The 20585-nt window shown below is 44.1% G+C and overlaps 1 protein-coding gene across 6 annotated transcripts in view; it reads left to right on the forward strand.

Annotated features, from left to right (window-relative positions):
• Positions 1 to 20585, forward strand: part of MTMR2 (myotubularin related protein 2) — a 65962-nt gene that overhangs the window by 29832 nt on the left and 15545 nt on the right. For 4 of the 6 annotated variants that reach the window (XM_055801765.1, XM_055801766.1, XM_055801768.1 and 1 more), the window contains 5 exons: positions 9116 to 9191; positions 12080 to 12174; positions 12352 to 12462; positions 14512 to 14613; positions 15301 to 15384. In XM_055801765.1, coding sequence (XP_055657740.1) covers positions 9116 to 9191; positions 12080 to 12174; positions 12352 to 12462; positions 14512 to 14613; positions 15301 to 15384 — 468 coding nt within the window. Of the gene's footprint in view, positions 1 to 1417; positions 1627 to 6732; positions 6752 to 9115; positions 9192 to 12079; positions 12175 to 12351; positions 12463 to 14511; positions 14614 to 15300; positions 15385 to 20585 lie in introns of those variants that run through there. The other 2 variants (XM_027777037.2, XM_027777038.2) reach the window with 2 other exon arrangements.

Raw genomic sequence — 20585 nt, forward strand, 5'->3', positions numbered from 1 at the left:
TGAGTGACTGGAATTTAGCCCCTCCTGTTGACATGTTTTTCTAGGACTCCAGTTTCCATGACTGTAAATGCTGTATATTTCATGAGAATTACAATCTTTTTCTTTTTAAACTGTCCTAAAAGATGGAAAATCTTGGTCTCCTCCCTGCACCTCTCCCAGTAAGTCCTTTTCTGCACCTCCTTCTTTCAAGGAAACAAAAACTCAGAGTAGCCAACCTCTGCATTGCAAAATATTGATTTCATGCAAATTAGATGGAGGGAAAAGCCAGATGCAGTCAGTTTGCTGTCTCCTTTACGTGGAAATAATACTCCCTAAGTGCTCATTTGGTTGGAAGAGAGCAAAGACAGCAAGTGTTGCGAATTTTTCTTATGTATAGATACCTGAATGTCTGAATACGAAGTCAAGTACAGTGAAAGAAACCTCTGGAAGCATTTACGATTGCCGTCTATTAGGAATGGAAAACTAAGGAGAATAAGTAAATGGTCTTCATATGTTCCTCAAAAATATTTTCAGCTCTTCCTAATTGACTGCTGTATTTCTCCTAGCTACTAAGTGCAAAAATTCTCTTTTTGCTGAGTAAAAATGGGTAAGAGGTGGCTCCCCAGCCCCCCCTTTTTTTTTCCTCCCCTATAGGTATAGTTTTGTAGATTGAAGCACAGATTGGGCAGGAACGAACAAGCATGGTATTTAGAAGGACACGTGGATTTGTGACTGTGTGCAGTACCTGCCAATATTTGATTTTCTGTAGATGTTTTTGCATGAAATGAAACATCTTTGTTCCCCTCTGTATGATTGTTTACTTACTGTAAATATGTAACTACTTGTATCTTGAATCCTTATATATCGCTTCCAAAGAATTTAACTTTGGAGTTTATAACAGAGATAGTTTTCTGTGACTTGATTTAGTTGTTAGAATTTATAACTCTCTCTTTGGTGTTTTTCTGTTAGTTAAGACTGATGGTACGAATGTCAATGTACTAGTTTAATGCTTTCCTTGAAAATTTTAGTCTGTTTTCCCATGTAAGTTGATTGCTAAACAAGACAAAGTAAAATAAAGGAAGGATAGAGTTGGGCTAATGTGCCGTCCAAAGTTTTTGAGCAGCCAGAAGAGAACAGAGCTGTTTTCATTTGAGATGTATGTGGAACCCTTGGCAATGAAGACGATTCTGTATTAAATAATGTTGGACTTATCTGAATAGATAATATCTGCAACCTTCTGTGCCAGGGAGCATTGCTATGTTGAGTCAGTGATGACTTTCTGTTGGAGCCTAATGAGAGAATTGTCTTGAGGCACCAAGCCATACAAACTTGAAGAGACAAGCCAGCCGTGGTTGAACGACTGGCCCTCAACAATGTGTTCCTTTGAGCTTCTGAGCCTTGCGTTGTACTTGTGCAGTGAGGGCCCAGGAGATTCACCAGCCCAGAGAGGCTGTTCTTCATCACTGGACACTCGCGTCTGAGTGGAGAAGTACATAGTGGAAAAAACAAAGCAGAAAACCCTAGGGAAACACTGCATGGTGGCTGCTTCCTCCTGCAGAGGAGTCCCTTTATGTTACCCTGGTGACTATTCTTTTTTTCTTAAACACGCTAATCTTCAGCTTCTTTTTAAAGATTTTCAAGACAGTGGTAAGTAAACAAAAGTGATTTCTCAAGCCTTTTTATACTTTCTCAAACTGTGTATGGTAGGTAGAGATCAGTTTGGATTTTTTAGTTGTGTCAGGAAAGCATAATTAAAAGGCAGTTGCAGTGTACATCATATGTGATTATTGTCTTAGTGTAATAGGTGGTGTCAACAGAACATTATATTGATAACTTAAATGCCCTTTGTGTTGTTTTTTAACCAAGCTAGGAAGCCTTCTTTGGCTGAATGCTCTCTTAGGAGCTGAATGGGCTTGATGTGGTCTTTGGACAGTATATTTGGATCTGCGTACTATTCTGAAATGATCCATGTGTCCATGATGTTTTGTCTCTTCCCCTTTGAACTTCTAATATCTCAAAAGAATGAGGCACAAAGCATTTTCCTGCAATTAATATCTTGCGGCTGTGAATGCCTCTAACGCAGTTTTTCTACTCATCTGATCATAATCCTCAGAAAAGTGCCCATGCCTCAGTCATGCAGAGACACTGCTGTTCTTTCCTGTAGTCATTCTGCTGTGGTATTCTTAATGATTCAAAAATAATCAATAAAGACCATTTACTTGCTTGATTTATCTTTTATTGCATTTCCAGTAGACTACATAGCACATAAATCTTCTCAAAGCACACTTGAAATAGACATAAATGGCAGCTGAAAATCTCTGTGAAGTAGTCTAGTGTTTGCAGTCTACAGGAGGATTTGTTAAGTAAGCATGGCTGCTGTTTGGTGGTCTTTCTAATTGAGTATTGAGAAGACAGAAGCATGTTAGCAGCAAAATGCTAGAAAAAATGTGTTCTTTTCCCTGTTGTAAGAAATGTTTCATTTAGAGAAGAAACCAATGCACCTATGAAAAATTATCCTAAGTAAGCATAAGGGGCTCGATTCTGCACATATTCACATCAGTTCTGCAGCTTCTGTTAACCTCAACTGAACAGAATTAGACGTCTGTGGGTTGTTTTTTTTTCTGAGGTGAATGGAAAGGGCTTCTGTATCTGTTTTGTTTCAGAGGTTTTTATACCATCATCAGGGTAATGATAAATCTTGATACACCTGCCATAGTGGCACTGTCCTTTCTTGATTGACTTTTATGGCAACAGCCATGAAATAGGAAAGAGTTGGAGTGGGAGGGAAATTCAGGGGAAGGAACAGGTGGGCATGGTCTGAGACACCAAAAGGCATTTGAAAGGAGAAAAAGGTTGGTTACATAAGTGTGTATGTTTTGCAAAGAAAATTAATTAAAAATAAAAGTATGTATAAATAATCCTATGTGGATTCATATATTTTCCTATATGGATATTCCCTCACGTGGTCCTCTGAGACAGCAGAAAGGAGCCAGCTGTGACCCAAAAGCTGCCTCTGGTAATTCAGCTAATAAGACCTACCCTACAGACTTTGGAGTCATACCTGTTTTAATGAAGTTCATGCAGTTTTTCCACCTGGCCTGGCTTAATCCATGCTGCCTCTCTACACAAAGTAAGTTTGAATTTCTCTGCAAGTACAGGTTGTGACTGCAGAGTTTCTTGGGATGGCCAGGAGACTGGGCATTGCTGCACTGGCTGCAGTGAAGCACCAGCGATGGGATTTGCCCTACCAGGTCTGCTTTGGAGTTACCGACCCTAGTTCTCAGCCTTTGGTAGGAAGAAAGACACTGATCCTGAAGGTGAATATCTTAGGTTTCCTGCTTTCCACTGGCTGTACAGAGCACCTAAGGTGACTAGCTCAGCCTTAGATCTCTAGTTTTAGATGAAACAGATATTCTTGCATTTTACCGACTACCCTGCCTGCAGAGCCGCAAGAGCGCTAGTGATTCAGGAGGGCATTTAATCGTGCCAGTCCTTGAGAGAAAGACATATAGAAAAAAGAAGGGGGAAGGAAAGTTTAGATATATTAACTACAAGCAGAATATTTCCAGGTAATCCATTAAAATGTGAAGTATTAGACAAATATTTTCCTGTAGGAGATAAATCCTTTCACTTGGCTGTTGAGTTTCAAATCCACGTGTCACACATAATTTGAAAGTTACGTATTTTTAAAATCTGCTAATTCTATGCGTATATTCTTGCACACGCATATGTACAATACGCACATTCTTCTCCTCCCAGCGTATATCCTGCCTGTTGCTGCTGACCAGGGCATGCTCACGAGGTAGACGTGCCAAACCTGAGAGTTCAGGGGCTGCAGATGCAAAGGGATTTTATGTGTGCATAATGTTTGTCTGTACAGCCAGGTTATATATGTTTATGTCAAGGGACCGGTTAAAAGACCAGCTTACTGCTATGGGAAACACAGAACAGGACAGTGCACAGCTGGAACAAAAGCAGCTCTGAGCTTGGAGAGCTTGTCTTTTCAATGGATGGGGCAGGCATGGTTTTGGGGAAAGGAATGATGCAGGGGCGGGGTGGTCGTGGTGTCAGGTCGGACATGTCACACCAGTGCTGTGGCTTTCTGCGTAACAAACCTGTTCAAAATGTGCAAAATGATTTGGAGTGTGTAGGAGGTTACCAAGGAGAAATTAACTCAGAGGGGAGAATGTCAGAAAAAGGTACATTTTAATTTTATCTAAGCCAAAAAAGATTCTTTTTGTTCATTTTGATTGTGATTCAGGACAGAAGAAGCTATACAGACTTGGGAAAGCTGTTGCACAGCGATTCAGTAACACAAACCTGTAGTCTCCCCTTAAGCTGTGTGAAGCCGGAAAACCTGGCTGTTGTCTGTGGGTTTCAGGGCTCACATATTCAGGAGAAGGTAGGAGAGTGGCCGAAAAATGGCTAGGAGGGACCTCAGGTTTGTTTTCTGGTGGCTTGTGCTGCAGATGTTGGTGTCCGGGGCAGAGTTACTGTCCTTAGTCGGTCCCGGCTGCTCTACCTCCCTCGCCCTGGGTTTACACACCTTCACTGGTGGAGTCACACCCTAAGCCAGTCCTGGGAAAATGATCCAGGTTATGGAAAAGCATCCATTAAGAAAGCCCTTAAGTGAACGCAAGTACCTTGGCTGAGCTAGCTGTGGGAGCACTGACAGCAGTGGCAGGTCGGGGAGGAGGCGGCGGTCCTGGCTCGGCCTCAGCCAGCGCAGGATGTGTGCTGTCATCCTGGCTGTGCAGCTCTGCTGGCAGGCACACACCTCACAGGCAATACCAGAGGAAAGCCTATCAGTTGTTTGATTCACGGGCAAAAGCAAACCCTGAATATAGAGTTTTGCGTGCTATCTCTGGTCCTTTGGGAGCAGTGTTCCTCTGGGACCCTGTGCTCAGCGTTAGGGTGCAGCGTAACTCTGTACCACCCCCAGTTGGCTGTAGCCACTTGGGATGAGCTGTGTGCATGAGTCGTGCGGGGACGTCAGTCAGGAGAGGGATTTTTGGAGCAGCGTGCAGGCTGCTGTGTTAGGAGGCAGTTGTGTCAAATGCTCGGAGAGGCTTGGCAGAACTGCAGGACACTGCATCGCAGTGTGAAGAGGTAAGGGATGAGGCAGGGAGCAGTCTTACCTTTTCAGCAGGATTTAAACCTCTTTCCCTGACCCCGTACGTGCAAGCGAAGGAGATGATTGTTTTGTTGCTGAGATCTGGAGTTTGTGTCTACAGTACCACATCGGGGTTTCTCTGCCTTGGGTGCTATAGGTGGGAGGACATGAGAGAGCTCTGCACCTTCAGCCATGGGTAAGTGGGCTGGAGCTAACAAAAGGTGGGATCTTGGAGTAAGAGAAGCAGTTGTTAAATGTAGCAAGCGTGGGTTTGTTCTGCCAAGCTGCTGCTTGAGCAGAGAACAAAGGTAGGTGGTGGCATGAAGTCCTCACACCCGCTCTGAGCTGAGGCAGGACTTGTGCTTAGGTGCTAAGGTACTCCTGTGCTCAGCATCCCGGAGAGCTGTTTTATCTAGAGGGAGAGCTGCTGATGGGAGGAATGGGTAGATGATGTTACTCGGTAAAAAAAGACAGAAATAAAGGTTATTCTGTTGACTAAACTCTTTGTTCCCCAAGAGATTCAGTTAACCAAGCATAGCATTTTTGTGGGGGAAAGGTTATGGAGGCCTTGTTTAGCTCAGAGGTGAGGCAGTCTACTGATTTTTGGTGGTTATATTTGTTTATTGCAGAAACCATCTTAGTGATGGCTGTGACAGACACAGACAGTGTGTGGCTCTACCTCAAGATGGTCCTGTTCCTCGGTAATGCAGACTCTGCCCAGCTCTGGCTGTGACCTTCGTTGCAGATCTCTAAGCTCTCATTGTTTATGTTCACACTGAACAATTTAAAAACCTGAGGCACACAGAGGTGGAACATCTCAGTTACAGTGATGTATCCATATGGTACTTGCCTCAGTAGTGTTAACGCATCGGTAGCCAGCCGTCACTCTTCTGCAGCCAGGCTGCCGCAGTCGTGTCCCTGGCTCCCCTGCCTGCCTCCTTGCCTCACTGGAGCTCTTAATTTCATTTTGCAGGATTTGCAGAGGGCTAAATCTGGGCCTAGGAGTTTTATTTTTAGAGTCTTGAAAATAGGTTAATGCACAAAAAAAGATTTTTTCTCACAGTTTAATGAACCATTTTTGGATTGGGCTGGGGAGGGGAGGATGGCAGTGGGATGGAAGGGCTTTTCATGTCATCTCCTTAGTCATAGAAGGGGCAGAGGGTCCACCTGTGTTGTTAGCGTCTTCCCAGAGTTCCATGTGCAATTGTCGCATCCCATTCTTCCTCCTTCATCTGTTTCCAAAACTCCTCTTTCTTTATCCGCCCACTTTTCCTCCCTCCTGCCACCCGCTGTCCTTCAGCACTGCCCCAGATGTCTTCTGTGCCTGCTGCCTGCGCTGTCAGCTGCACGCAGATTGCATTTCCCCGAATCAATTTTAAGGAGCCGTTGATGGAGGTGGCTTTTGGGAAAATGCCTACTCTTCACTTCTCAGTTTCTGCCAGGACAGGTTTCAAGTGTTCACGTTCCAGCTAGGAGGACTTATTCAAGGTCTAGAGCTGGGCAGATGCTGCAAAGACCGGCACACCAGAGAAGTGTTTGTCCTGCACTTTCTGACCACTTCTGTCTGAGCCTCTTGGAAGGATGACTGTTATCCAGGGGTGATATACTTGGGCCAACTTTGAAATCACCCTGGAGGCAGTTGGTGCTGTGTTACCTGAGGTAGGTCGTGTGACTGAGATCAGTTGAAGGGTGGTGAAAGTGAGTGTAGTCCTTGACTCTATACCAAAAAAAAACCCCAAAACGATGGTGGTGGGGACGGCAAGGGGGAAGAAGCTGTCAACCTTGAAGTGCTGTGCTTCCAGGAGGCCATCTGTCCACTGGCCTGGGTTGGAGTGAGCGCAGGTTTGAATTGCTGACCCTTTGATCCTGGGGACTCCACATTTCAGAAAGCACGAGTGAGCAGATGGATTTTATTAGACTTAGAAGAGCCAGCTTTTAAAAAAAGCTTTCAGCCTCGTCTTTACAAAATGGTGTTGACATGGAGGTCTTAATCTTGCATACTGCTTGCCTTTTCCCTTCTTCTCACCCCGACCTGAAGTACAGTGTCTAAAACCCACCCGAGCACTGCCCACCTAGCGATCTCAGCAGTGCTTTGTCATACTGAATGCTTTCTATGTATCTTACCTCATACTGGTTTTGGCTTAAGATATAACCCAGTTCCCCAAATGTTTACCGCTGGCTGTGCTGCCACTGACATCTTCAGGAGAGCAGTGAGCCCAGCTGTTGACCGGAGTGATCCTAGCAGCAGCTGCTGCCCATTTGGGAACGGACCTTCTCAACAACGTTGTGAGAGTGTCCTGAATGCAGAGTGTGTTTTTACTAATGTCCTTCCAAGATAAAAGGCCACAAAGATGACCACTGCTTACAGACTAATGAGCCACAAGCCTCCCTCTCATTTGGCATGATCCAGATGTTATCCTGCCAATTTCAAGGCTGTTACTCAAGCGTAAAAATGGACACACAGGAGTTAAGAGCGGGTCTACATCACAGGCTTTTGTCAGGGAGGCCATCAGCCAGGGCTTTGATGAGGTGTGTGATCTTTGGCCAACACAGCTGTGCTGACATGAAGTCCTCAGCACAGATTTCTTCTAGTTACGGCAGCAAAACCTTTCTTCTAATGGTATTGCGGACATGGGGGAGGAGAAGCTTTCCTGCAGGTTGCTACCAGTGTGAGTTCTGTCAGTGGCAGCCTCCCTTCACCCATCCTGTAGATGCCAGCCTGGTTGCTCTGGCAGCCTCCCCAGTAAGAGCTGGCCTAAGTGAGTGCAGTTGTGGGGTTCCTGTTAGGAAGCCAGGATTGTATTTGCTTTTATTATTTTCTTTAAGAAGTCTTTTGAATGCATTTTTTAACATGTACATCTTGTTCTCAAGAAGGCTTTGATCTTGTTAATCTTTTCATCTATACGTCAGCCTGTTGTGTGAAGATGCTGGAACGTGCTTTTATTGTGGTGTGGGGTTTCTTTGGGTTTTGTTTTCTTTCTTTTTCTTTTTTTTTTTTTTTTTTTTCTGCATAGTTTAGAGAAACTTTCTTCCCTGAGGCTCTCCCTCTGGCTTGATCCTACTTGAAAGTTGACCACAGATGTGTCAGGTTCTAGAGTGCCACTTCAGGCATGTCTTTGAATTTTCTTTGCAGGGATTTCCTGATGTGAAATTAAAACAATTTTTTCTCTTTCCTCACATTAAGCTAAAGAATGCATTTTGGGCGAGTCTGCACATTCAGTTGTGAGCAGTCATGAGCTCTCTCTGCCTGTCTCCACCAGGTGGGATGCATGCCAACTTTAAACCCAAAGTCTTGTGGTTGCTACAGCACGAGGCAGAGTCTAGACTAACCTGCCTGCTCTCTGTGTTGCTAGATTGAGCAGATGGTGTGCTGCTGTGGTTGTGGTCATCTGGCCAGTTTGAGGCATGGGCAATACGATTAAACCTGTCTGCGTTTGGCCACACAGACTTAGCTTTAATTTTGGTCACTTATATATGCTCTTCTCCCATAGTTCTTATCATAGGGTTAGACCTCAGGTTATGCTTTCATAGTTACATCCATGCTTTCCTTACATGTCCCATCTGCTTGTGATAACAGCTGTTCTTGTGAAAACCCTTGTGTAAATACAGCTGTTACTGTGAAAAGTAATGCCCTGTGGTATAACTTTAACCCAAGGGAAAGTGGAGGAGGGGTCATTTGGCAGCCAAAAAAACCAACAAAAAATATTGAAACTGTACCTCCTATACATATAAAGGGACCTGTGAAGTGTGCTGCCAAAGCACAGAGCCTGCTTTGCACAGCTTCTCCATCGCAGACATCCCCACTTCAAACACTTCTGCATAGCCCAGCAGTATGCTCGAGGATGGCACCGAGGTCTCTGACATGCTTTGTGTTGACTTTTCAGAGGCTGAGACACTAGGCAGTACCTCAAGATCTTTGAATATTTGTTGTCCTTTATATTGTGACCTGTTGCAGGTAAGTGTAAAGTTCTTGGTTTATGAAAAAGTAAAGAATTTCTTTTTCTACTTCTATCTTTTGCCTAGGTCCTGAGAGAGACCAATAAATTGGCTGAAATGGAAGAGCCCCCTTTGCTACCAGGGGAAACCATTAAAGACATGGGTATGTGAAGAGGAAATTCCTTATTGTTTACTGACAAAAAGAATATCCATTTATTTATGCAGTATTTCTTTTTCTTCATCCAGACATTGTGACATGCATCAGGTTTGCTGATGCACTCCAGTCTGAAAGTTTGAGTAAGCCTCTTGATTAATTTTCTCTGAAAGATTCTGCATTCAGTAGTTTAATATGTTGCTGCCTTCTTAAAGTGATACGGAAGAGTGCAACTTCAGTCCTAAAAATAAAAAAAAACCAACAAACCAAACCTGAAAATAAGTCACCAAAAACCTGCACCCAACAACAACAACAAAAGACAAAAACCCCCACCCCACCTCAATGCTCATTCCTTTTCTCTACTCCTTTCCTAAGGACTCTGAACTCGTGCTCCAACCGTGTAGTGCAGACTGACATGTAACTCACTCCACAGGCACGGTTAGCTCAAACAGCAAGGCTGTGTTTTGAAGGGTTCCTGGGGAACGGTTTAAGAGATCAGAGTTACCAGCGTTTTATCTGTTGACAAATGATGTGATGAGCCATGTAAGTCTGTAAGACTGGGTGGCTTTTGGAGTAGCCCAGACAGCAGCTGCCTGGTCCAGCAAGAAGTTAAAGGCAGCAGAAAGGAAATCTTTATTATTCATCAGCAATAATAATTTCCTGTTAAAAGTGTCAAGAAAGGCAAATACAATTCTCTTTGTATTTTACAGGGAAGGGAAGAAGAATTATTTCAGCCAACCCAATAATCTAGGGTAAGATTGGCCCTGTAAAAGACAGGAATTCCATAAGCAGGGGAATTAGCAAATCCTGGTTTCCAGTATCTTTCTCCCATATGGATTCTCTTATATCTACGAAAGACTGAGCTTATTAGACTTTCCCTCAGTGGTAGCACTAGTACAACCTCTGTTGTAGCTGGCATCCATTCTCACAAACAGTGAAGCATTTTAATGCCTTGGAGATCCCTATTTATCTGATAGAGACTGCTGAAATCATACAGCCATGGCAGGGTTAAGGTCAGACAAGCCACGTTGTAGGTACATGTGTATATGTGCGGTGTAATTAAGTAAAATTGTTTCCTTAGGAAACCAAGCTAATAAAATGCAAATGTGCAAGGTGGTGTGGCTTACAAGCTGGCAAGGTCAGTGTTTGAGATTGTGCCTGGGATTTCTTACCTGGAAAACATTTTTCCAGCACCTTTTCCCTTTATCCAGAAGTTCTGTTCTTTTTCAGACGTAAATGCAGACTTCTCTTATTAGTAGATTTTGTTGGCTTTGGTGGTTTTTTTTAACATTTTGAAATTGCATTGTGAATAATGGGAACTCCAGTGGAAAAACCAGGCAGGCTGCCCTCACCCTTAGTATGCTTCATGAGTCTGCTTTGAAACCTCTGTCAAACTAGTCTTTGAAAAGAAGTGATTAATAATTGGCCAATAATTAAACACTTGGTTCAATTAGAACTGGCTAGAAGCATTTTGTGTTTAATTGTCCTTCAAACAAATGCATGTAAGTTAAAAGAAATAAATAATGAAATTGCTAGCATGCATATATATATATATTCTTTTATTTATTTTTAACTAAAAATTCTGTGCCACAAATTTTGCTCTGCATTAGTCACTCCTGATATTGTAAGGATCCTTCCCCATATCCCGATCTTGAGAGTCAGTGAAGACTATGCAGAAGCAGAGCTGACATGAGGATGGTTTAGTTATGTGAATTGCCAGTGCCCTAGAGTAAGGCAGTCTCTCTTCCTCCCTCCCTCCAGGCTAAATCTCATGGGATAAATGTAGAAGAAATTCAGGACCTCATGTGCATGGTGGCTGCCACCTGGGCGGGAGGCAAGCTGTGTCCTCCTGACTTCACACAGCCCTTGCTAAATGGATCCCATAGGGTTTGGAGGCTTGAGGTTATTGAGATGGTCCGGAGAGTTCTTTCATGTATCTGGCAGCTCTGATCAGTGGGTCTCCTGCTGAAAGCATCTTTTGAGTGTTTGAGGGGTGTCATTACTTGTTGGTGATAGCATAAACCATTACCATGGCACAGCTGGCCAATGGCTTCAGTGACAAAAGACATAATGGGTGGGGGGGAACGGCTTAAATGTTGGCATTTTTAATTGATGTAAAACAGAAGGGCAGTTAGGGGAGGTGTTTGCTGTGGAAAACCAGCAGCACCTCTTGCCTTTTGCTGGAACAAGGGAGAAATGTTTGAGGCCTTTTAGGAAGGGGGACTGTTTTGAGTCACCATCACTCAGACTCAAAAATAATTGTTGCAGAGTAACTTGATCGCTGACTTCAGACTTAAAATTACCAGCAGCTGAGTGCTATACAGATTCGTGGCTGCTGGAAATTGCTGTAGCTCTGCTGGCTTTTAGCACTGAGGGTCTTTGCATCCTGGGGCTGATGGTGTGCAGAAGGACCCAAGCATCCTAAAAGCCCCAGTAGGAGGACTGCTTTTTCCTGTCCTTGGTGGCACAAACCAGCTTGCGGATGATCCTTAGCTTTTATGCAGGTTGTTGTCAGCTTCAAACGGATGCATCCAGGCGGTGATCATCTCTTTTCATGCATGGTGTTCTCACGGACTGGCAATGCATTGCTCAGTAAGAGTAAACAGTTTGCAGCCAAATACTGGCTTTTTTACAGGGGTAGCAGTTATGTGCAGATGGAGGATTCTAGGTGATGGCACTTACCTGGTGTTCGATTTATACCCAAACTCTTACCTTCTCCACAGAACTGAAACTTGCATGTTAGTTCTACACTAGAACCCCAGATGAAGTTTGTTTTCATTTCATGGTCTGAAAAGTAGAGCCCCCAATTATTGTTGTTGTCGTAATTTTGCTCCCATAAATTAACCATTAAATTAACAACTTTTTTTTTCTTTTTTTTTTTTCTTCTTTTTGTTAAGCTAAGGATGTTACTTACATCTGTCCCTTCACTGGAGCAATCAGAGGAACCCTTACCGTCACCAATTATAGGCTGTATTTTAAAAGCATGGAACGGGTAAGCTTTTCAAATCATCTGCTTTTGTTGGCTATTCAGTCTTTAGACCTAGGTGTTCTTTGAGAGTAATTCTGTGTGAATCATAGCTATATGTTTGGGAATATAGGCATAAGGGAGCAGGAGCTGGGGATTTCCCCCCCTCCACTTTTTAAACTCACAAATTTCAACTGTCTACAGGACCCTCCTTTTGTCCTAGATGCATCTTTAGGTGTAATCAACAGAGTGGAGAAAATTGGAGGTGCTTCCAGTCGCGGTGAGAATTCATATGGGCTGGAAATTGTATGCAAGGTAAACTTTTATCTCTTATTTTACAATAGGGGAAGGGGAACATATATTTTAAAAGGTTTTCTTTGTGGTATTGTAGGATGTTCTGTAAAACATTTCAGTCAGTGTGAGTTCACACGCTTCAAGACCCATCTGATTTTAAAAGCAATTTTCAGGATTCTTTAGCTCCACTCACTCGAGATGAGATCCAAACCTTTATGCAGGCTTTGTGCTAGGTAATGTCTTTTCTTTACAGTCGAAACCTAGGCCTGCATCCCACTAAAGGATTCTCACGGTTGCCCACCAGGCTATTCTAGGGAGACTCCTGTCATTGTGGGATACAGGATGCCTTTCGCTCAGTTGCATTTCAACAGCAAGAAAGAGGCACGTGTCCCCCTGAATCGATAGCTTATGTCCACCTGCTGCTGTGGTGAGGGCTTGGCAGGTAGCCTTCCGTCCTCCTCGAGGCTGTTCTAGCATTTCTTTCCAGGCAGTGCGTATTTCACATGTGCCTCTCAAGAGCCCTTGGAATCACTGGAAGTGTAAACTTGAATAAAAATAATTCACCTCTTCGTGTCTACTTACTGTAGACTCACAAAGCAGATAAAGCCACCATGTCCAGTCCTAAATCCGTACCTTGGCCGTTCACCAGGGCACAACCCCTCTGCTTCCCTTGGTGGCCACCTGGTGAGAGCTGACCTTGTAGGTCTTGGGCTGCTTCGAGCTCTTGTCAGAGCCCCCTCAAGGCCGAAGGGATGCCCGTTGCTGGACGAGGGTAGGTGAAGGAATGAAAAGGGGTCCCAGACTGGCTGTGGTTGCTGCTGTGATTCTGAGGCACCAGGAAGCCAGGCAGACTGTCATGCTGTGGGCGTGCTGAGTCAAGAGCAGTTGATATAACTTATACCAAATCATCTGGCTGCTCCCTCGTCCTATTGCAGTCATGATCCTCCCTGGCTAACGTAGGGGTGCTTGTGCTGGCAAGCTAATTTATTGCCTGTTTTGATCTGGATTCCTAGTCCTCAGCCGTTTTGCCTGTGTGCACATTTGCACACGTGGTCAGGTTTGGAGTGAATTACGTTGTTTCCCTGGGTGGGAAGCACAGGCGCAAACTGTACAATGGGTATCTTGGACCTATACAGCATGTATATATATCTCTCCATGTGCCAGCCTGCTTGGCCCAGGATGTGCAGAGCAGTTTAGTGCAATAACGGAGTAGTACAGGTACAGCATGTGTCCTGAAATGTTCTCTGTCTAAGACCAATTACCTTAGATTTGTGAGAAAGCTGAGTCTTCGGCTGTTTATCTCATACTCTTTGAGTTGCTGTACCATATTCGTATGCTTGAACTTGATAGCTCATTTCCTGCTAGTGGCTTTTAAACTGTTTACTACAAGTGTTTGAGTTGTAGGCTTGCCTGGAAAATCTTGGCATCTTAGAGATGCTTTATTTAGTTTCTGAATTTGAATTTGTAGACGAGCAAAGGAGGTCCTGGGTTACCACTTTGTGTGGAAACTGTGCTGCTGTGCAAAGTGCAGGAGTTCTCCATTTCAAGACGTGCTTGAGTGCTCTGAGAGATGGAAGCTTTAAAGGAAGATGGCACTGGTTGCTTTGCACCAAACTGGCTGGACTTGGGCTCCCTACTTGCAGTAGCTCTGTGGAGGTACTTTGTGAGGCAGTCCCTCCCAGCTGTCTTCTGGCACAGCTCAGTGTGAGAGCCCAGTAAGAGCTAGGAGGTCTGTCTCACAAAGCCCTGCCGATCAGTTAGCTTGTTCCTGAGCAGGGCTCTCCCCTAGACTTTCGGCAGGTAGAGATCTTCACAGGAAGGCAAGATGCTGTGATCAGGTGCACCTGTGCACTCCCTCTGCTCCTCTGCAGTTGTGGCAGGCTTTGTTGGAGGCTGCAGATGACCACTGAACCAAGCCCAGAGTTACAATACAACAGTGTTCAAAGTACAATATGAAAGAGCATCATGATGTGACCCTATTTTTAATGCTGGCTTTTGATTTTTCTTTGGGTATTGAAGCGGTTCAGAAATCTGCAATTTGATTTCCCTCTTTTTTTTTTTTTTTGGTAGGATATTCGGAACTTGCGGTTTGCTCATAAGCCTGAAGGGAGAACTAGACGGTCCATATTTGAGAACCTAATGAAATATGCTTTTCCAGTTTCAAATAATCTGGTAAGTATTTTCTTTTCAGTTTTTACCAAAAGGCACAGAGTGGCAGTAAGCTGTTTTGTTCAGTCTCATCTACTTGGTACAGTGTTCACATAGAGTGCATTTTGTTGAAGGAGGAGAAATGCTGGTTTTCAAATCTGTTCTAGAATGACTTCTGTAGGAGTTCAGGTTGTGTCAAAAACAGGAAAAGTCTACTACCTTGGGGCTGGATTCCTTCATGCATGGAGAATGACTTACTGATACATCCTTGTAACAGAGGGAAAATACTCAAAGCACAGTGACATCCATCAGAGGTTTACAGCTAATTGTTGACTGCATTGCCCCAAATCTGGAATGCAGTTCTTCTGCTGTGTCGTGTTATGGCACTGCAATTGTTGCTTCAAATACTGGGTGAAAGGATCTAGTTCTTAATATGTAACAGCCTTCTTGCCCAATTAGTCTTTTCTTTCTGTCTTTAATAATAAACTACTTTTGTCCATGAAGTACTACATAATCGACAAGCAAGATCAGGGGTATAGAGGAAAATACATTGTTGTACTAATTACCTGCTACAGTGAGTGTGTTAATCTTTTTCACAAAGCCCTAAAAGAAAAGCAGTGCAATAATGGGAAAAAAGAAGGACCGTTCATGAGTTGCATCCTGGAAATGGGCTCGGAGTGGGCTCTTAATGGTAAATTTTCTTTCTTTCAGCCACTTTTTGCATTTGAGTACAAAGAAGTTTTCCCAGAGAATGGGTGGAAGGTGTATGACCCCACTTGGGAGTACAGAAGACAGGTGTGTATTGTGCCATGTCCTTCCTCATCATCTCTGCTCTTCAGAAGTAAGGCTCTGTGCAGTAATACAATTACAGGTCGCATGGAGTAGAGAGTGATCCTGCTGACACATGTCATGCAGGCTGGGTTAGAACATTGTTCTCCACACCGCAGTGATTGATGACAGCAGTACAGCTTTAAAGATAGTAGCATCCACTGGTGGAGATTACTCAGGCTGCGGAGAGCTGACTTTAGGCTTTGGTAAAAAGCCCCATTGGTCTGGCTTACTCATCAGCCACTGCGGCAGTGAGAAGTGGAGGATGCATTTTGCAGGTGCAGGCACCCAACTGTTGAGTTTCACACCTCAGATCTTGCTTGTATCAGTTTTAATTCTTTTCATTCTTTCCTGTCTTAAACAGAACTTGGAAAGAAAAAAATCAAATGTAGAATGCCTTCATTTTCTTGGGGAATTGGCCTAAGGATCAACCTAGAGTGTGTTGTGATTAACCATAGCTTAGAACAGTTTGTAGTGTGCCAAGAGTGCACTGTCAAAGGTATTAATGGTCGTGAAGTGGCAGGCTGTCAGTTAGGAGTACTGTGGTAAAAACTTGAGTGATCCTTCCCGGGGGGAAAAGATGGGAGAATTTAGGTTTTTATAATGAAATCACTCTTGTCATAAAATTCTCATGTAGAGGAAACAGCACAATTTGGTGCCACATTTGCACTGAATACAGTAAACTTCTGTCTCATCCAGATCTGCCAGGATAAAACAAAGTTTTCTTTGTAAAATTAAGGAATTTTAAGAATTTAAAGAATTATTTGGGTCTTTCCCATAAACCAAACCAAAACAAAACCAGACCTGTATCCTGGCCTCGTTGTTCATCTGATTCCTGGCATCCAAAACCTGAAGAAAGGATTTTTTTTTTCTAGCTCAAGTCTCATAAAAGCTGGGCATGCCTTCTAAATTGGTTACCTAGGCCTGTCATTAACAGATGGGGAGAGAGTGCTTCACCGTTGGGGGTGATTTGTTCCCTCCTAAAATAGCTGTCTAAGATAGATTGCTGGCTTCTAGGCTGCTAATTGAAAGTGAGATGTATCTTACCTCCTATGTCTTCATTGCAAAAAAGTGTATGTTTCGCAATGAGATACCACTATCTAAAATCCTAACGGAGACAAATGCCCATTATTTGTAATCAAGGACACACACTGTATCTAAGGTTGACTTTGACTAATAAGACCAGATAATGCAGCAATTATTGCTTCGTTTAGAATTTAACTCTTTCTTGATAGCTATTTTAAGGAAAGATCTGTTTATAAAGGATCTGCAGCCCAAGCTGTATGGGCAAGACGCTTCTTTATAGGGGTGAGAACTCTGGAGTAAAGACTAAAGAATACGGTGCTATCAAAATGGTCTCCATTGAAAAGCACAGCATTCACTTAGCCAAGCTTCAGTTAAAACAGGCAAAGTACAAAAGACATTTTTACAGTACCTGGAAGGAAGGAGGGCTGACCCTTGAGAATCTGGAGGTAGATGATTCCAGTTTCTTAATCCTGGCATGCCTGTTTTTAGAATACAAGCTTTTCTGCCTGTATTAGGGTTTTTTTTATTGTGATTGACTGTACCTTAAATTTTGCGGGAGTTTGGTTACATGGTGAAAGGATAGGTATATTTACATGGATGTGATTTGCATTTCCAGCTCTTCAGCGCCTTTCTGTAACGAAAATGAGACTGGCCCATGGTGTGTTTTATTTCTGGTCACACAAAGTAGCACTGTTGTGTGTAAAGCATGTCACAATTGAGACGCTGCTGCAATGTTATGACCTGATTTTGTGTCATTTTTGACCGGACAGGAAGACCTTAGCCTAACTGCTTTTATGTCGACAAACCAAACTAATGTTCATATGCTGAAACCCCTGGTCATTTGCTTATGTTGATAACTGCAAAAATGTATCCAGACCAGGATTTTTTGCAGCCACAGCCTATCTGAATGTTACCCATGATGGGCCACAGTCATTACCATTGCAGATCACACAATCCATCTGTCCCCGTAGCTTATCTTCAAAAGTGACCAACACCAGCTGCTGAAGAAGAGGCAAACTGTACTGCAGTAGATGTTTATGTTGTGATCTGGCCAGGAGGAGAATTTCATCCCTTTCGTTGATTGATTTAGGTCCTGCAGCATGAAGCTTTATGTCCCATCCAAAACCTTTAGGTATTTCAGTCTGTTTATTTAATTTCAGCATTTATAACTACGGATGTTCAATTTATCTGTGTGAATGTCTTAGCCTTTTTTCTTAATCCAGCCAGGTTCTGTTAAAACAATAACAAATACTACAGTAAATCAGGATTATGTCCTGAAATGGCAGCAGGGATTCGTTAACAGTGAAACAAAACTGCCATCATCAAGTCAGATAATAGGATTACCTGTCTCTAACCGTATGAATTGTGATCAGAAACAGAAAAGCAGGATATGCGCACGATCTGCAGGACCTTTTGGAATTAGTTTAAAAATTATTAGAGAAGAGCTGGCCTAGGGCATGAGCAGCCCAGCAGTATGGCCAGGCGTTAACTTGGTATCTCTTAGGCCATGTCAGTCATTTCCTGGTGGGAGCAGGGGCACAGAGGGAGGGGAGCAGAGCAAAAGTAGAAGCCAACTACAAGGCGTCCAGAAAAGACTTTTAGAGTAGGACCTATATCTACACTGGTAGACATGGCAAGTTTGTGTGTGGTATGATTTATTTACTTTTTTTATCTTCCAGGTTAATATAAGTGTGTTGATATGATAGAGATAGTAGCAATTAAGAAAAATAGTCAGTAAACCCCTGACATCTCTGTTAGCATTCTTGGGAAAGATGGAAATATGTAACTTATTAAAAATCTGTGATTGTGTAAAACTATGGGGAGTAATAAACAACCTGTAGAGAACAAAAGGAACTTAGAGAGGTTTGGGATTTAGTTGGTAAATGGAATCACATGTGGCAAATGAAATTTAAAACTGAAATTGCTCCCTGATTTTTATTACACGCAGGCTGGCAGAGTATAAAACAGAATTGCAAAGTGAATAAGACTCAGCTGAAACCAAAAGGCCTTGAGATGCCTTTGGAGTAACTTAAAGCTTTCATTTTCCTTAACAAGGTGGGGAGCATTTGGAAAATATTACAAGGGATTGTGAAGCTGGAAATGTGTGATGTTTCCCTACAGAAGTCATGCTCATCTAATCCCATACTCTGGTCATATGTACCGGGGAGTAACAGTACAGGTCTGTGGTTGCTGCTTTCAGAAAAAAAGTAGAGAAAATAATTTGGCAGAGGAGCTGACTTGTTTTGAGGATAAAAGAAGCCCAGCATTAGTGTACAAGCAGAGTGGGAAAGGTACGGTGTGAGAGCAGCATCCTGCAGGGGCCTGTTGGGTGTAACTTAGGGGAGTAAAATGAGAATTGAACTGTTAAATGTCCCATGGTTTAACTGAGGTCCTGCTTACGCTAGGTACGTCCCTACTGCAAAAGGGATCGCAGCCCTTCTGTGCTAAGCAGGCACAGCCTGGGCTGAGCAGAGAGACCAGCTTGGCTCTGGCAGCTGTATCCTGTCAGTGCAGGGATGTGCTGAGCTAAATGTGCTCAGCCTCTTGGTATCCCATGGCTCAGACCGAGTTCGAGAGAAGCACTGCTGATGTGTAACTCAGGACCCTCCCTGCCTTGCCCGCTGCAGCTCAGGGTGTACCTGTGTGGCTAAGCTCAGAATTGGTCTACTGCATCCCACAGAGAGATGGGGCTGTGTATAATTCCAGCAAGGAAATTTTTTTTTTTCCTGCCAGATCCTCATGTGGTTAAGGTTAAACGTGTGCTTTGCAAGGTGGTGGTTTCAGTGCCACGCTGGTCTGTCTGCAGCCATTTTTCCTTGCAAATGAAGAAACTCTGTCTTCTACAACGTGCGTAGGTCAAGTGATAACTGAGCACAGGTCATTAAAGTAAGACATGAATGACTATCCAGAGGAAAGCCAAGTCTGCTTTGTGTGTGGAGATGACACAAAGGCTGTGTCTCTATGGTTAGATGATACAGCTGTAAGGAGTATTCCCAAGCACTGGGGCACCTTCATCGCACATTGGAGGCATAGCTTCAGTCCAGGTTGTTCCTGTCTCTCTTTTGAATGAGTGTGTTTGAGCATCTTCAGCCATGCACGAAGATCCTCCTCCAGCAAGATGTACGCAGGTTGAGAGTATGAAGCGGTTTACTGGCTAACACACAAAAAAGATAGCTCAGATGTAACTAGCTACTAGGCTGAGAATTAGTACTCACCACCTCAGGGAAGGCATCTGAAGAGACTTTCCTGGCCAGGCAGGCACTACTGAGAGGTGAAGGATCAGCCTCTGCACCTCCCTTAGTTGGGTTGTTGCCATCTTCCACCAGTAATGTCACCCCCAGCACACAGATGACCCAGCTGTTGGCCCTCATCCAATGACCCCCGACTAAACTCGCAGTTTTGCCTTTTGGATTTTATACCATTTCATGATGTTTTTCCCTCCTGAAACCTTGAGTTACCAGCGATCCGCATCTCAACAGTCCTCTTCCCCTATCTGCAGTTTTACGTTTCTTGCTTTTCTATAGATTTTCACGCAGCTCTCGTGCGTGGCTTTGCAGCGTCCCTGGCAGTCGGAGCCGTGGCTGTGCGGCTGGGTCGTGTCAGAGCCGGGACCTGAAGAGGAGCAGAGAAGAGGGAGGCTGCAAGGCTGGCTTGCCTGCTCCCAGACCTGGGCACGGTTCAGAGGGCTGGCGCCGTGAAGGATCACCGGGCGGCAGCGTGGACAAACCGCCCTGTTTTGAGGATAAACGAGTCTGAATGTGAGGTGCGCTGTGCCGGCTGGTCTCAGTGAGAACGGGCACGGGCACGTTCAGTTTATGGCCATAGATGTGGCTGTGCAGCCTTCCTCACTTTGCTCTCTGGCAGTCACCAAGCGTGAGAGTTCTCCTGACACCAGGGGCTACTAGCGGCGTTAGTTTACCTGGAGAAGACAGACCTTGTGCAGCAGTCCGGGCAGCAAGCGCTGGTCCCTGGTGTGGATGCTCGGCAGCCGTGCTCCCTGGCAGCCTGGGGATGCTCACGCCTGCTGCCAGCGTGGCACGCCTGGGTTCTCTGCCAACTGTGTGGGCAGGCAGCTCCCAGAGCCCATCCCAAGGCTGCAGCGGCTTCTTGAGTTACGTCTACAACAATGGGTTGCTTTGATA

This window comes from Falco peregrinus, chromosome 4, assembly GCF_023634155.1.
Source record: "Falco peregrinus isolate bFalPer1 chromosome 4, bFalPer1.pri, whole genome shotgun sequence".
NCBI classification, from domain to species: Eukaryota; Metazoa; Chordata; class Aves; order Falconiformes; family Falconidae; genus Falco; species Falco peregrinus.